We start from the raw sequence: 18462 nt of genomic DNA, 5'->3' as shown, positions 1-18462 counted from the left end.
CTTCACAACCATTTTTGTTTTGTGAACAGCAGAGTAGTTGTGTATGAATAGGGTGAAGAGGGCAGGGCTAAGAACGCAACCCTGTGGCGTGCCAGGGTTGAGGATCAGTGGGGCAGATGTGTTTCCCTATCCTCACCAACTGGGGCCTGTTGGTGAGAAAGTCACTGATTCAGGAGCAAAGTGGTGCATATTAGAGGGTGACACGGGAGTGGATTTTCTCTCCTGTCCCATCCCGCTCCCACAGAAAAATGTCTTGTCCCATCCCAATCCCAGGCCAGCATAACGAAAAAAATCCTGTCCCGTCCCGTCCCACTCCTGGTAAATTGACTCCCACTCCCATCCCGCTCCCATTCAGAACGACTCCCAGTCCTGTCCCACTCCCATTTTTGTTTTCTTCATTTAGTCTTTTGGCAATTTCTTTCTTTGAAGGACCAGTTAGGTCCCTGTTTTTAGCTGTAGTAAAGGCCAGTAAAGGCCAGTTAAAATGTTCTGTAGGTTACTTTTCTGTTTTCCTCTTATTTACTCAACCGTTGCCAGGATCGGCGTCCTTTCTGCTCCATTACCGTAATGAACCTTGTATGCGCGACACTAATCTTTAAGAGAGAGCTGGTGTCGGCTGGCGTGACCGCGTATTTCTGACTATCGGCTCACTTGACCGCAGTTTTCTTCTGTACAGTTGATGTCTCCTCACTGAAGCGACGCTGCAAGCCCTGCAGTTTGAGCAGAAGTTCAGAGATGCGGGGGATCAGAGTCTGCTGCTTTAGTCAGCGCTAACCAATAGGGAAACGTCTTACAGCGTTCGTCTTTAGGCCCCGCCCAGGATGTTCATGTTTACAGCACTCAAAATTCGTTGAGTTCAACCAAAAAGAGCGTCAAAACCAAAAAAGCAAGACTCGTAACCAAAGATTTTTGACATGCGCAAATAAAAGTTTATGTTTTGCAAATAACTTTTTTCTCTTCGTGAGAAAAAATTAGTAATTTTAATCAAAAAAAGTTTTATCAAACTACTTTTTTTTCTCCCCAAAATAAAATATTCCATTTAAAAAAAAATTATTGTTACAACTCTGGACGTTTTGATCACAACTTAATATTTTTTGATTGAAATTAGTTTTTTTTAAATTGAGATTAGTTTTTTGTTTGATTGAATAATATTGAGACAAATTTAACTCAGGTTGTTGAAAACGTCTGTCAAATTATCTTTACCAGAGAAAAGAAAGCTATAAATGTAATGGGCTTCATGAAACAACAAAAATATACTCTAATCTACTCTAATAACAAACTCCAATCTTAGATTGTTTGCTTTAGATGTACAGTAAATTTTCCAGAATATGTAGAGCTTGCTAACAAATCATACATGCATTGTACACATTAAAACGTAATTAGAACAAGGGAAAAACATGATTTAATTATCATTCAATAAGCTTTTGGAGCCTAGTGAAAACTCAAAGCCCCTCCCACCTGGTATATATAAGTGCAGGGTATCCAGTGTATCTGGTTGCTGGTTGTTTGCTCCAACATCCTCCCTCTCTGGTAAGTTACTTTTTCCTAATTCTTCTACTTTCTCTGTCCTCCATGTAACTGAATTGTTTAGGATGCTGCGCAATAGAGCACTGTTACAAAGACCAGAATAAAAATGCATCTTTATGTTGTGTCACAGTGGATTAAATCGCATAACTGATGTGAAATATTTTGTGATACAGAAAGCATTTGCTTGCTTCCCACAATGTAAAACTGTGGTTCCCCTTCATCTACTAATGGTCACACTTCCTCTCTGCTATCACCACAAACAGCATTTTACTTACAGTCCAAATAATTTCAATAGTAAAATGAAGAAGACTTTTAAAATGGTTGTACTTTGAGACTGATACCAATTCTGATGCCAGGATGCACGTTATTAAATGTATTTTTACTTCTTCATATATTTGAGCCATTTTAATACAGTCTGATGCCTTCATATTGCAATTATTATCATAATTATCAGGTTGTCAAATGAGTTGCTTTAATCTAACCTAAAATGATGATGGACTGAGGTTGTGTCTGCCTGCTGTCCTCAACCCTCGATACCAACCTCAGGGTAGGAAAACCAGCAGATTGACAGATGCAATATCCCTTTTAACCCTAAAACAAATGACTCCCAGTTGTTTCTAATGGTGTTTCCAGGTAGTGAAGGTCCCAGTGTCCAGGTGATCTCAGTTCCAGCCTCTTTGGTGCCCTACAGTCTGTCCTTTTCTGCCCGAGTGTCCTCTCCTCGTCCAATCTCTAAAGTAGAGTCCAGCTGCTCCCTGGATCCTCTTCAGTACCTCAACACTGATCAGACTCAGGCCACGGTGGGAAGAGAGTTAATGTTACTGCTGGATGTGGTTGTTACCAACAAGATAGATAACTTTATTTCTATTATTGTGTTTTTCAACTGTAGGTTAAGTTGGCTGCTGGACACAAGTTTGACAGAGACGTTGAACTGCTGATTTATTACAAAGACGCCCACCAGCCCACTGCTGTGGTGGAGGCAGGACAGGCCTCTGCTAAACCTGGTGAGAACAGATCAGTGAAGGTGTTACATATTATTTAAATGTTGGAATATATCAGAAAGTAAATGTTTGTTTTATTTATTTCCATCGCCAACATGTTCCAGGCTCTCTGATGGAGGATCCAGTGGTGATGGTGAGCCTGTACCCTGAGTTCCCCCAGTCTGTGATGTCCTCACTCGCCTCCTGTGGAGAGTTTGTGTTCTTGATGGATCAATCAGAAAGTATGGAGTCACAATTAAATTACACAACATCCACGAGTCGCATGGACAGCGCCAAGGTTTTAAGGATTTTCTCTTTCTGTAATAAAGTTTTTTATTTGTTACTCACTTCTATTTCACCTCTCTTTAGGAAACTCTGCTACTCCTATTGAAGAGTTTACCAGTGGGCTGCTACTTTAACATCTACAGTTTTGGGTCACGGTTTGAGCACATCTTCTCGTAAGTTACTGCCCCCATAAGTCAGCCTAAAATAATTTTCTTTCTGTTTAGTTCTAAATAAATGTATAGGTAGATTGACGGATGTTCTCATTTAACAGTCAGAGTGTGAAGTACAAACAGAAAACAATGGAGGATGCTCTGAAGAAAGTTGAAAAGATGGAGGCTGACCTGGGAGGAACAGAGATCCTGGGGCCACTCAAAGATATTTACAGCAAACAGAGCATTCCTAGTCATCCTAGACAAGTAATGTGGACACATGCCCATTCATTGGTTTTAACACGTCTGTTTGTACCTTGCCAAATACAGTACCACACAATCAGAGCTGCTGTTTCAATTGTTATCTGAAGAAGTAAAATCCTTATTTCTAATTTCTTGTTTTTAATTAATATGTTTTATATATTTCATTTACTTTCACTTGGGAAAAAAATACTTTTACATTTTACACTAAAACCTGAGATCTCCCAGCATATGCTTCATGCAGATCTACACTGTGAAACATAAAGAAAGTAATCCATGCCTTCCTCTCTAGCTGTTTGTCTTTACTGACGGAGAGGTTGGAAACACCAAAGATGTTATAGATCTGGTCAGAAAGAATTCAGATTCCCACAGGTGAAACCAGAACAACAGAAACAATTTAATCAGCCACATTATTTCTTGTATGTCTGTAAATCTGGTGTATACTAAAGCAATCTGCTGTGTTGTAGATGCTTCTCCTTTGGGATTGGTGAAGGAGCCAGCTCTGCTCTCATCAGTGGGATGGCCAAGGAGGGAGGGGGTCACGCTCAGTTCATCACTGGGACTGACAGGATGCAACCAAAAGTAAGACACAAAGCAAAGTTGATCACATGGACAAATTAGTTGTATACTGTAGAGGAACTGTGTGGTGCAGCCATTTCAAGTTCAAAGCAGGAATCTGGAGCAGGAGGGTCTTTTCAGTGAATAGAACAAGTAACTTTGAGCTTTATGCAATGAAAACACTTGTAGGATCACACCTTACCCTTGGCTAGAACCCCTACCTTGAAGTTCTGACTTGCTAGACATGGTTGAGCTCACCACACACAATGTTTACTGCTGAGAAAAACACCTTAAAGTGTCAATCTCACACCTACTCACCTCTGTAGAGTCATCTGTGTCTTTATAATGAATGCCATGGTGGTAAAATGCAAAAGGTCTTGAATCAACATTAAATATGAAAACTTTTAATGTTTGACTCATTTCTAACCAGATTTAAGTCAAAAAGATTCATGAACACAACAGCTGTAAAATCTGTTAAAACAGACACAGCACAGGAATTTTTTAACATAACATGTTAAAAATAATTTCTAATGAATCAGATGTTACTAATAAATTTAAAATACTGCTTAAAAAAATGAAAGGAACACTTTTATCAGACTATAATATAAAGTCCGTTAAACTTCTGGAACATTGATCTGGTCAGTTAAGTAGTAGAGGGGGTTATTAATCAGTTTCAGCTGTTTTGGTTTTAATGAAATTAACAACAGGTGTGCAATAAAGGGACAACATTGAGAAAACCCCTAAAACAGGAAAGGTTTTACAGGTGGAGGCCACAGACATTTTTTCCCTCCTCATGTTTTTGGCTTTTTTCAGTAATTTTGCATTTGACCAGGGTCAGTGTCCCTACTGGTAGCATGATGAATAGCTGGATCCTACAGAGGTTGCACAAACTGTCCAACTCCACCAGGATAAATGCGTTCCCTTGCCAGGCGGTTTGCTGAGCTCCCAGCATAGTCTCAAGAGCATGGAGGAGATTCCAGGAGACAGGCGGTTACACTGGGAGAGCTCGACACGGCTGTCAGAGGTCCTTAACTCATCAGCAGGACCAGTATCTGCTCCCTTGTGTAAAGAGGAACAGCATGAGAACTGCTAGAGCCCTACAAAGTGACCACTGGCGTGAATGTGTCTGACCAGACCATTACAAATGGACTTCATGAAAGTGGCCTGAGGGCCCGACGTTCTCTAGTAGGCCCTGTGTTCATTGCCCCGCACCTTGGAGCTCGTCTGGCATTTACCAGAGAACACCAGAATTGGAAGGTTCTGTACTGGCGCCCTATTCTTCTCACAGATGAGAGCAGGTTCACTCTGAGGTCATCTATTAGACGTGAAAGGGTCCGGAGAAGCTGCGGTGAATGTTATGCCGCCTGCAACGTTGTTCAGCATGATTGGTTTAGTGGTGGGTCAGTGTTGTTCTGTGGAGGCTTATCCATGGAGGGATGTACAGACCTGTAAAGGATAGATGATGGCACCCTGACTGCTATTAGGTATCGAGATGAAATCCTTAGACCCATTGTTAGACCGTTTGCTGGTGCAGTGGGCCCTGGGTTCTTCCTGATGCATGATAATGCCCGGCCTCATGTGGCAAAACTATGCAGGCAGTTCCTAAAAGATTGAGGAATTGATAACATTCACGGGCCTCCACTGTCCCTTGACCTAAATCCAATAGAACATCTCTAGGAGAACATATTTAGGTTCATCTGACGCCACCAGGTTGCACCTCATATTGTCCAGAAGCTAAGTGATACATTGGTCAGAATCTGGGAGCAAATACAGCAAGACCATCATCTCATGAGCAGCAAGCCCCAACATTGTCAGGCATGCATACAAGCACGTGGCAAATTACAGAGAAATTACTAATTACACAAATTACAAATTGCTGAGTACGATTTGGAGTTGCTGATATGACATTTGTTTATGGGCGGATGGATGGATCTAATCATTGTTTAAATGGTTCTGTAGCAATCCCTCAGAACCAAAAACACATGGAGAGCTTCGACGGGTGCAGCAGAGTCACATTTACTTAATCCGAAACCAAGTTGGAATGCACCAAAATACACCGCGAAAACTAAAAAGAAAAAGAAAATACATCTGCTTAGGTGCTTTTGTTTGACACAAAACATAGATACATTACATAAGTGCAGACTTCACAAAGTAATACATCTCTAAACATGTACCTCGATCCGCTGTCCAAGGGATGCAAAGTGTTTATGCTAGTAAAGTCCGTGTTGTGCCGCTAGGAAGTCTTGAGCTGTTTTCTGACGAATGTGCCCTACTAGTTCAGAGTCACAAAGATGAAGCACATCCTCCTCTTCCTCTAGTCTGCAGAATAATTCAGCCTAATTCAGTTAAATTTGTCTCAATATTATTCAATCAAACAAAAAACTAATCTCAATAAAAAAAAAACATAATCTCAATCAAAAAAATTATATTCAATCAAAAAAAACTAATCTCAATCAAAAAATATGAAGTTGTGATCAAAACTTCCAGAGTTGTAACGATTTTGTTTTTTTAAATGGAATATTTTATTTTGGGGAGAAAACAAAATTGTTTGATAAAACGTTTTTTGAATAAAATGACTCATTTTTTCTCACAAAGAGAAAAAAGTTATTTGCAAAACATAAACTTTTATCTGCGCAGGTCAAAAATCTTTGGTTATGAGTCTCGCTTTTTTGGTTTTGACGCTCTCTGTTTTTGGTTGAACTCAACGAATTTTGAGTTCTGGAAACATGAACATCTTGGGCGGGGCCTAAAGATGAACGATGTAAGACGTTTCCCTATTGGTTAGCGCTGACTAAAGCAGCAGACTCTGATCCCCCGCATCTCTGAACTTCTGCTCGAACTGCAGGGCTTGCAGCGTCGCTTCAGTGAGGAGACATCAACTCTACAGAAGAAAACTGCGGTCAAGTGAGCCGACAGTCAGAAATACGCGGTCACGCCAGCCGACACCAGCGCTCTCTTAAAGATTAGCGTCGCGCATACAAGGTTCATTACGGTAATGGAGCAGAAAGGACACCGATCCTGGCAACGGTTGAGTAAATAAGAGGAAAACAGAAAAGTAACCTACAGAACATTTATATTAATTACATTTTTACAACTTTCACATTCATGTTTTATGTAAAAGAATAAATATTTTATATTTTACTGTACAGTTTTGGAGAAATATCTTGTCAAAATACCTCAAAATGCTCAACCATTATATGCATTTGTCCCACTTTCAGGAATTTATTTCTCCAAAACCATGAGAGGTGACAACACAATCTCTTTAGATTTTATTAGAGGGTTATCTATATTACAACCAGAATTAGTATTTCATAATTTTACTGTAAAGGTTTGGAGAAACACACAAATACCCCAAGTGTAGTATAAAACAGAATCTATGTCGGGCAGACGGCATCCCATAATCCTGTGTGTTGTCCTCACAACCCGTGATACTTCCTCTCCTGTGCAGTTCCCTCACCACACTGTCATGCTGAGACAGAGTGCTTTCCACCGTGGCCCTGCAGAAGAGCTGTTGTTGTACCTTCTTCAACAGGCTGATTGCCTCCATGCCACGCCGCATTGAAGCAGTCATTTCTGCAAAAGGATTCCCGACAAAGTATTGAGTGCATAACTGTACATGATTATTTGAAGGTTGACGTTTTTTGTATTAAAAACACTTTTCTTTTATTGGTCGGATGAAATATGCTAATTTTGTGAGATAGGAATTTTGGGTTTTCATGAGCTGTATGCCAAAATCATCCGTATTAAGACAATAAAAGACCTGAAATATTTCAGTTAGTGTGCAATGAATCTAAAATATATGAATGTTAAATTTTCATCATGACATTATGGAAAATAATGAACTTTATCACAATATGCTAATATTTTGAGAAGGACCTGTACTTTTGCCACTTAAAGTGAAAGGAGCTACAAACCCTAGTGGGTTATACAAAGATGAAATCACTGATGCTCTGACGAGTAGGAGGCTGGTTCTTTGTGTTTACATTGAAATTGAAAGTGTCATTTTTGATTGACCACTGGATTCCAAGCACATGACCTTCATATATAGTATCAGGTTTGAGGTTGAGTGACTCAGTTGCAGTGGCTCTTTCTGAGGGTGCAAGATGAGACAAAGCATCACTTTGGTTGGAATTGAACTTGTGCAGACGTAAACCTCCACGTTTGCAAAGGGCTTGTGTTTCAGTGATGAGCTCTTGAGCCTCTTTTACTGATGGGACACTTATCAGCCCACTGTCTACATAAAAGCTCCTTTCCACAAAGTCTGAGGCCTTTGGGTAGTCAGATCTGTGCTGTTGGGCTAAGTACCTAAGGCCAAAATTAGCACATCCAGGAGAAGATCCAGCACCAAACAAATGTACAGCCATCCTGTACTCTTTGGGCACTGTGTCAATTGTCCATCCGGCCACCATAGAAATTGTAAGTAGTTATGCATCTTGGGGCAAACGAAGAACTGATGGAACATTCTTTCGATGTCACAGGTGATAGCCTGTGACATCACTTCTGAAATGACAGAGCACTCCCACCAATGAGTTAATCATATCAGGTCCTGTGAGAAGAGTATCGTTCAGTGAGACACAGAGAAACTTGGCAGAACAATCAAAGACAACTCTTAACTTTGTTGGCTTTTTGGGGTGGTACGATTGTTGGATCTCACTTCTTGCTGCTCTACATTGTCGGGTTCTTCAGCAGGACACAACATTTTGTTCCTTTAATGTGTGTTTGCACTTTGTAGAAATGTCTGGAGTTAAATTTGAATAAGTGTTGCTTTAACTTTAAGATGGTTTGGGAAACAACTCTCAGATCAGACATTTAAACCATGTAGGTACACAAGTTGCAACCACATATATGCCAAATATCTCTGTAAATACTGCTGATATACCACAAGTTACTCTGAAGGATACACAACCCATACAATTTAAATAATAAATAATGCACACACTGTAACATTTAAATAGTAAACCACAACTGCATTTAAAGCATAAAATGCTTACTGAGTACAATGCCTGAACCCTTGTGATTCACCAAGTCAGAGTTCAATAGGAAAAGCAGTGATGAAGTATCAATGATTCTTGACAGGAGTAGTCTCTCTCGGCTGACTTGTGGGTTGCACTCGTCTACTGTGGGACTAGCTTGCACTGAGCGACTAGCTTTCATTCAGCGTCGAGTTTTCACTATAGCAATCCCTCAGAACCAAAAACACACGGAGAGCTTCGACGGGTGCAGTAGAGTCACATTTACTTCATCCGAAACCAAGTTGGAATGCACCAAAATACACCGTGAAAACTAAAAATAAAAATAAAATACATCTGCTTAGGTGCTTTTGTTTGACCCTCGCTCATACAATGGGTATAGAATGGGCATTTACAGGTTCAAATATGTAATATTATGAATGTGATATTTTTGTCACAGCAGTTTTACATTGTTTTTTAGGTGATGGAGTCACTGCGGTTGGCTTTGCATCCAGCTGTAGTGGATATTTCGATCACATGGGATTTACCAAAAGGAATGTCAGCCACTGTTCTCTCTCCACCAATAAAATCACTCTTCCAGGGTCAGAGGACTGTTGTATATGCCCAGCTCTCTGGAAAGGTAAGAGCATCAGATTTTTTATTATCTCCATCAAAGATATCAGGTTTTGACTGTTTGTTTGGAGTATTATACAAGTAGAGTTAGAAAATTACTGAAAACAACATAAAACATTTAAACATGTATTAGTTGATGGTTTGATGATGTATTCCATTTTTGTTCAGAAGTTAAGATTTCCCTGTTTCAAGTTGGAAAAATTATCAGAATGATCCCCCTGGAAGTGTTCCAAGTTGGAAAGTTAGAGCATTCTCACTGACGCTGACTTCAGAAAGCAATAAACCTTGGTGGCAGTTGCCATTTATTTGCAATTACAACTCAAGATACACCAAGCTATCTACCGAATATCAGAAACACGACTTTCCCTTAGACAGGTCAGATTTGAGATTAGCAGGTTAAACAACAAAAAAATCAGATTTTCCTTCCTATATCATAAAGCTTCAAACTAAGACGTTTAGCATGTTCAATCTCTAAGCACATCAGCACACAGTTTAACGGTTTGGGACTGTTTTTGGATGTTAAAATGGGGGTTATTTTGTTCTTCCTTGATTTTCTGCTGGATTTTAAACGAGTATGTATTTAAGAATACGCAGCATTTCTTAATTTCCCATAGTCCTTAGAATACACAAATCGGAAGCAGTCAAGGTCGGAATCAGAAAATCAGACCTCAAAGAAACTGGTATCAGTCAAGAAATGCTGATTGGTGCATCTTTACTTCTGATGATTTGAATCTGATTAAACCTTTACACAGTCAACATGTTGCTACAGTGTTGGAAAGCAAAACATATATGGAAATATTTTATGATCCTTGTGTTTCTTGTATTAGTTAGCCTGTTCTATCAGTTGGAGTTTTTGAACCCAAAACACGAACAGTGTTAAGTTGGGTTTGTAGTCATTCCTTGATTCTAGTTCTGACTTTGGAGGAAAATATAGTAAAGTTTAGGTAAGCCATCAGCAGTCATTCCTGGTTCACTGTCATCCATTTTGGTTCCAACTGGAAGTTCTTAAAAGATTCTGCATGTATGTCTATTGTGAGATGTTTGTGAGGATGTGAAGATCAGTGGGCATTTGTGGTACCACATTAAACTGGTTCAGGTCTTACTTGGCAGATAGAACTACGTGTGTTAGAATAGCAGCTTATGAATCTTGTGCTACTCTATCCCATGGAGTTCAACAGGGCTTAATCTTAGGTCCCCTGCTTTTTTCTCTTTATCTGCCTTCTTGGGGCTCAATACTCAGGAAGCATGAGACATTTTTCAATTATGTTGATGATAGTCAGATATATATGCCACTTAAAAGAAGCCCTCTCGATCAAACTGCTTCTGATGTGTCAGAGACATTAAAGCTTGGATAGCCTTAAACTTCCCCAATTTTAACAATAAAAACCCAAGTGGTGGTGTTTGATCCTAGTAGCTCCTGTAAACCTCACCCTGTTGATTTGGGTTTTAAAATGGACAGTGATTTTAAACAAGATTGCCAGGTTGGAGCAGAGGTCAAGTCCGCTTTTTTTTTTTTTTTATCATCATAGGCAGCTTGCAAATGTAAAACCCTTTCTTACAGAACATTTAAACAGCAATTCATGTTTTCATTACATCCTGGCTTGACTACTGTGATGCTCTCTACCTTGGACTCAGCCAGTCCTCCCTGAAACATCTTCAGTTGGTCCAGAATGCAGGTGATAAGCTTCTAACTGGAGTTGGTAAGAAAGAGCACATCACCCCCACTATGGCTTCCCTCCACTGGCCTCCTGTGCATTTTAGAGTTCCTCTTTAGATTCTCCTGTGTTTTTAAAGGCTTACGTGGTCTTGGCCCATCTTACTTCTCCGAGCTGCTCCATCCATATTTTCCTACTCATTGCCTCATTTCAGCTGATCAGTTGTTCCAGAAATGACATAATGACGTCTGTTAAAGTAAAGTAAAGTAAAGTAAAGTAAAGTAAAGTTACTTCATGGAGTGGTTGTAAAATAGAGAGACAGGGATGGCTGAGAAAGGAGGCAAAGGACGAAACCAGCAGAGAATAGAGAAATTACGTCCTTAAACACTGAGGTAAAGTGAGTTAAATGACCAATGAACCAGAGAAGCTAATCAGATGAAATGAGGAGCAGCTGGGACAGATAGAGAAAGCACAGCAGCGGAAGGAGGGAGACTAATTAATCAGAGCAATGCACAAAGAAACTAACAGAAAATAACTCTAGATGTATAAAGAACACAAAATAATCAACTAATAATGAAAACATCTAACCATAATGAACACAGGGAAATAAACTAAAGTAAGCAACAAACAGTAAGAACAAAATAATCAGCAAATAAATTGTCAAAATACACGCACAAAATAAAATCAACACCCAAACACCTCGGGATTGTTACACAGTGTTCTTGGTCGTTTTCGTTCTTGGAGCTTATTAGCTCTACATCACTGTTAATACGTTCATCTCACCAACGGCCACATGGCCAACTAAAGATTGACAGCTGTGCTGCTTTAATGCTGTGTTCTTGGTCTCAATAGCTAGCATGATTTTGACAAATAATGCTTTCTTAGACTTCAGAGCCATCGGAAGGTTGTGTGAGGGTCAAGTACAGCCTGGCGGGTCATCTCTCTACGAACCAGCTGCATTTCAGTCTCAACCCAGCAGAGGACACTGGGTAAAACCTTTTTTTTAAACCATGTTTTACTGCTTGGATCGTTATCTCAGCGATTATGTTTAAATGTATAGAGTAAAAAAAACAAAAACAGAAAAATGGAAATATGTTGTAATTTATGAATAGTATGTCTATAAACATCCGCACACACAAAGACAAAGCCCTCCACATTTATTAGGGTTTAACACAGCTACTTATCAAAGTTAGCAAGGACAGCTTTTAAGGCCACATTCAGACCTAGCACTTAAGGTACTGACACACTGGTTCTTCTTTTGCAATGTATATCAGCATATCTAAAATTGCTTTTTATGTGGGTAATAGCATAAAGAAATGAAGCGCACTGTTGTGAAACATGAAACTCCTTCACATGATTTAATGTATTACTTATGACGTTATTGGGATGAAGGACATCAAATGTTGTGTGTGCACGTGCGTAAGGGCAAAAAAAGTCTCCTTTTGCTATTTTCTTAAAGCTGTGTATCTTTAATAGGGCTGCACATTATGTCAAGAATGTGTAATCATTATATTATCAGTGGGTTCAATATTCACAGTGCAAAAGAACAGTTAGGAATGTAATATTGGTATTTCAAGTTTACTGTTCTCACACTTTGCAAAATGATGTGAATAGTCCGACAGGATTAGATGCCCACACAGGATGCATATGAACATGCCCTAGATGCTAAAGGTTACACAAATAGTTTCAATCACCAGATGAAAAGGAAAGGTTTGAGGGAAACATGGATCGAAACCTATATCAGCATAACCTCATTAAACAATTTCTAATATTGTGCAGCCTTTTCCTTATAGAATAAAATTAAACCCAAGGCAGACATGCAGTAGTGTGACTGGGGTGTAATGCGTCGTAGGTAAGCTAATCACAAATGAACAGCACTAAGTACAAGTTTGAACACAGCCAGTGTGGCCCAGAAAAAATGTAGATGTTACTCCACTGTCACCTTGATGTTGAATCACTGGACGGGGCTTCACAAATAATGGGGGTAAATGAAAAACTTTGATTAAAAGCAATGATTTAAAATGAAACAGCTTAGATCTGAAACATGTTCATAAAACAACAAAGTTGCAATTCAACTTACTAAATGTATTTCTGGTTTTAGAAAAACATCAGTACTGTTGTGCTGTTTGTGACTCAGCTGATATAATCCACTGTGTGACAACAGTATAAGATTATTTTAATGTAGATTATTAGTAAACTGATGACTCAGGATGCATGATGTTACCCACTGTTAAGACTTCAACACAGATTGGTCTATTCTAGATGTGACCAGGATTCAAGTCACTGTTAAAAAAATGGCCCAAGATTTTAGAGCTGTCATGAGTTGCTGTCATCTTGGTCGGGACACCTTTGTAAATGTGATTTATTGGGGATTTCCGGTTTTTTTGTGAATAAAAAAAAATGCATAAAAGGTAGTAATTTTGAAAAAGCCTCTATCCACTGTTCATATCTTATGTATTATCTGAAAAACTGTGTAGATTTAGAGAAATATCTCAAAAGTCAAATTCATCATTTATGCCTTTTATTATACTCAAATGATTAATAGAGCAAAGCTTAATGGTCTAATGTTCAAGTTCAAGGACCAAGCAGTAAATGAGAATAACATGAAGAAAAGGAACTACAGAAAAGTAACATCTAAAGAAGAAAACAGTGGGTTAAGATTTTTTGTAGAGTACAGTTACAGTTTATAATTAACATAACAAGCTGCATGTAACTCACCTTTAGGTAAGGTTGCTTAGGTTGCTGGTAAGTCCATATTGTGTTCTCTTTAGCTGTTGTGTCACATGAATGACAAGAAATTGTTTCTAACATGGATTTTTATAATGCACCATCTTTTCTGTTGGAATCTTTATCATTGAAACCATTAATAATTGATACCAAATCAAGTTGCAGTAGAGACATAATGCAAAAGCTTGTTGGAATTATGATTAGTGATTAATTAATCTTTATCAATAATTATAATTAAAATCATAATTTGACAAAATGTATTTCTTATCCAAAATCCTCATTTATGAATCAAGACCAGAGATGTCTTCTGGTGTTGTAATTGTGGCTCAACGCCTCTGATAATTACAACCGTTAAATACTCCGTAATAATGAATAACTATTACCAGAGATGTCACTGTTTAATCGACCGTTTCTGCCGAAACGTGTGGAACTTCAACCTTATCTTGACTGACGAATCACTGTTGCACAAAATAAACACAGAACTACTTCTGTTACCATCTATGTGAATATTTATTAAATCACAGCCCTGATACACTCGTTCTTCCGATTTAATGAGTGTATTTAATGAATACGCAGTATGGGATCAAACCAGCAGTTATGGCAAAAATGATAGTATGACAAAGGGGTGTGGTGGTGAGTGGAGGTTTGGGGCACAGCTCCAACTGTAACTCAGTTGTACTCAGTCATAAAACCTCCCCCAACTCTGCGAGGTGAGCAGACAAAGGGTTATAAAACTTTTGACAGCAAGCGAGCAAGCAGTAAGGTTGAAGACAAAGAAAATGGGGAATTTCACCATGAGGTTATTTTAACAGTCCAGTCTCACAGTGCACCTGTGCTTGCTCTCAGGTGTTCAGTAACCCCGCAACACACACAAAGCTGGGGAGCGCAGCGGCTTCCAGACATCCAACACGGCACATCAAAGTTTCAATAAAAAGGTTACATGCACACATCATTCAGAACACATTAGATTAAATAGCGAATCTCATCGCACTAAAACCTCCTGTACCCTGCCCAGACTTTCTAAGAAAGAAATAAAAAATAAAGGATGGGTTTTACTTGTCATTGTCTGAGCGGGGTTGAGAGAGAATCGGGTGGAAGTTGGAAGTTACTGTGCGTCCACAGTTAACTTCAGGAAAAGTGGTCAATCTTCGTCCTCTGGCCTCCTTGGCGAAAGGGAAAATATGATCAGACCATCACAGTCGACTAGGACAAAACAAGGTGGCGATTCGTCTCCTTGAAACTCCGTGTTTTTTTTAGTTACGTGTTAAACTCACGTCTTCGATCGGCAAAGGGAAATTTCTGGCCTTCTTATTTCAGAAACCTCAGTTATGAATTGTTTGTTGGCCGACGAGAGAGAATAAATGAAATCCACTCAGGACTCTACTCCAGGTGATGCTTCAGATGTTGGTAACCGTGTCGCGGTCTCCAGCTGAAGGCAAAATGGTGGGTCGTCTCATCCTCTGTTATATAGTTGATGGTGGCCTCAGGGCTGCGACGCTCCTGTCTTATCAGCCACGGGGGCCGACGGGATCTGTAGGCCCGGACTGTCCTGGATACAAAATGGCCGAAAACGCCAGGTGACCTGTTGGCGTCCAGCAACGTGCAAATGGTCCAATATTCAGCAAACAAGTGGTCCAACAAGCTTTTAGCATTATGTTTTCAACATATAAATGAAACTTGTCAATAATAAGTAAAATATTCCAAAGGCCTGTAGAGGGCCTCTATAAATGCTTAAATATGTAAAATTATTTAATGAATTGCTTTGGTTGTTAGAAAATGAACACTGTGTAGGATTTTGTAGCCATGAGCCAAACATAGAAAGTGTCATCGAAAACGAACAAGTTACTGGTAAGCACTTATTTTTTTCCGGTTTTTGAGGGTTTATTTTTCTACTATGTCTGCAGATTAACAGTCCACAGGTTGGCTGCTCGCACTCTGATTCGCTTTCTTGAAATTAAGATGAGAGAACCCAGAGGAGACCACAATGATATCAAGAAGGAGGTTGTTCAGATCAGTGTCCAATCAGGCGTGAGCAGTTCTTTAACTGCTTTCATTGCTGTCCACAAAGCAAAAGACAAAGCAATTCAAGGGCCCCTGGTCCGCAGAAATGTCCCAACAGCCAGTAAGTGTTATTTTTCTAAGTAAATGACATTTAAATAGTTCTACACCCAAATATGTAATTAAATGATGGAAAATAGCAGAAAGCAGCACGATGTACCGCTAATGTTATCATGCTATGTCTGTGTCAAGGTTTTGTGATTCGGTTCTCTCTGCTCAGCCAAGTTCTTTAGATTCCTTCTGTTAAGTTTTTATTACTTCCTGGATTTCAGTGATATATGTGTCAGTTATGTTTTTCTTGTTGATCTGGCTCCTCCATGTGCTTTAGTTATTCTCATTGAGTACTTGCTTTAGTTATTTAGATGTTTCCTGTTACCTCTCCTGCACTCCCAGGTCTGTCTTGTTAATTAGTCATTCTCTCCCTGTATTGTTCAGGCCACATGTTACCAGCTGTTCTGTGTTTCCCCTGATTAGTTCCTTTCTCAGTTCATTGGTTCATACTTCCTTTAGTATTTAAGCTCTTTGGTTTTCATTGTTTGTCTCCGGTTCCTCTTGTTATTCTCCGTCCTGATTTGGATTTCTTCCCTGCTATCTCCTGTGAACTACCCTGTGTGGTGTCCATGTCCCTGTCCTGCCATGTGTCTAGTCCAGCCTTTCTGCAAGTCTGCAGTTTATCCATAATAAATCACTTCTCTACTCACCATGCGGCTCCCATCGTTCTGTATGTACCTTGGTCCTGCTTCATCTCCAAACATCATGACAGAGGAAACCAGACTTAACAAGGACTCAGCTGCAGGAGCGGAGATGATCATGCTGTGGGAGAATCTCTGCCGTGCGGCCAAAAAGAGCTCATGTCAGGCCAAAGAGGCGAAGGAGCAGCGATCGGCATTCTGGGTCCGCTAAGCTTGCAATCCTTCTTCCTGGTACCGGCCTGGGATGCAACAATTCTTTTCCATCTTCCAAGAGTTAGCCAACTGCCCGGTGTCAAGCACGGCATCTATAGCCTGCTTCACAACCAGAACCTCAGCTCGGCGCAATGCACTCTCCCTCCTCGGGCGGGCCAGGATCCACACAAGAGTGTCCACCATCCATCCCAGTTCTTCCTGTTTACTCCTTATCCCGTCGAGGGCCACATCATTGTCGAGACACTCCAGTCCCCATACCAGAGTATTGGGCTGGCGCCTCCTGCCATTCTCCGGAGGGCCAAGCTGATTTCTCCTTCCCCGAAGGATCGGACTGTGGCCTCCTCTCAGTTCCTGGAGGGGCCGTTTGATGCCTTCACTCCTGCCCTGGTGTCTTCGACCCCGTTTCCGGTTTCCAGCAGCCAAATAAGCTCCAAGTCTCAGCTCTCCACTCACTATCTGCAAGCCCAGAGTTCCCGGCCATACTCCACAGCTCCTTCAGTGCCCTCTAATGGTTCCTGGCTGAAGAGTGGTTTTCATTTCCCTCTGTGCAGTTTTCTGCAACTGATCACTCTGCTCCCCTGACCTTCACGACAAGGGAATTCTGGTGGACCCCCTTCAGACTCCTGACCTCCACAACGAGGTCATCCAGGTGGACCCACCTCCTGCTCCTTATACTTATTCACAATACATGCACCGCAAATCATCAGGGCTCCACCAGAGATCTTCAGAGTTCCATCAAGACTTCCAACGCTGATCTCCAGGGCCTCGCCGAGAGTTCCAGTGGTTCCTGCACCGCCCTCCGGAGCATCGCTGAGGGATTGAGCAGTTACTGCACCACTCTCCAGGGCATCACAGAGGGTTCCAGTCTCCAGAGCTTATCCGTCGTTTCAAGTTTCCAAAGCTCCTCCGTTGGGTTACAGTGGGTACTACATCGCTCTCCAGGGCCTTGCCAAGGGTTCAAGTCTCCAGAGCTCCTCAGTGGGTTTCAGTCGTTCCTGCATTGCTTCCAGGGCCTCGCAGTGGGTTCAAATCTCCAGAACTCCTTCGTGGGTTTAAGTCTCCAGAACTCCTTCGTAGGTTCAAGACTCCACAGCTTCCTCATAGCTGACCTCCTGAATGGGTCCTCCGAGGGTCCTCTACGCTCCACGGCCAGCTTTCTTGTGGCCTCTGAGGGTCATCTACACTGCTCCTTCATCGCTGGCCTCCAGACCACCTGGTCTTTTGTCGCCTGCCTCCTAGACTCCTCCTCAGTCGCGGGAGACCTTCCAGACTTCTTCTTAGTCATCAAAGACCTCCCAGATATCTTCCCAGTTGTTGGAGACCTCCCAGAGGGGTGTCTGTTACATTTGGGGTGTTCCCAAATGTCTGGTGAGGGTTCTTGCTTTTTGGAATGCTAATTAATCAATGTATGTAAAATGGGAAAACTCATATAAATGTTTTGATGTATCAATTCTATCCAGTGTTTCAAATGATGTGGTCACCTAAAATGGTTTTCCAATGAGTCTCCAATGAGTCTCTATATCTATATATATAGATATATTATATATAGATATATCTCTATATAGATATATATAGAGATATATATATGGATAGTTTATCTTTTATTTTTGGCAGTAATATTTTGATTAATGCTAAGCAAATTATCGAATTTGTTTTTTTACGTTTTCCAAAGTTAATTGTGAATTGTACCACACTGTAATATGCCAGAGAGAGAGTAGTAGGTAGGTAGGCAGAAAATATTCTTTTTTTGGCAGTAATGTTTTGATTAACGCTCA

General features: G+C 40.5%; 1 protein-coding gene across 1 annotated transcript; it reads left to right on the top strand.

Annotated features, from left to right (window-relative positions):
• Positions 1-2013: 2013 nt before the first annotated feature.
• LOC124884044 (von Willebrand factor A domain-containing protein 5A-like) lies at positions 2014-2913 on the top strand (the record flags this gene model as incomplete). The annotated part of the gene is made up of 4 exons (XM_047391634.1): positions 2014-2074; positions 2161-2327; positions 2417-2531; positions 2633-2913. Coding segments are annotated over 4 exons (609 nt in total), but the record flags the coding sequence as incomplete, so codon positions are not given.
• Positions 2914-18462: the final 15549 nt, after the last annotated feature.

This window comes from Girardinichthys multiradiatus, chromosome 18 (assembly GCF_021462225.1).
Source record: "Girardinichthys multiradiatus isolate DD_20200921_A chromosome 18, DD_fGirMul_XY1, whole genome shotgun sequence".
Classification (NCBI taxonomy): Eukaryota; Metazoa; Chordata; class Actinopteri; order Cyprinodontiformes; family Goodeidae; genus Girardinichthys; species Girardinichthys multiradiatus.
This window is presented reverse-complemented; position numbering and strand designations above follow the sequence as displayed.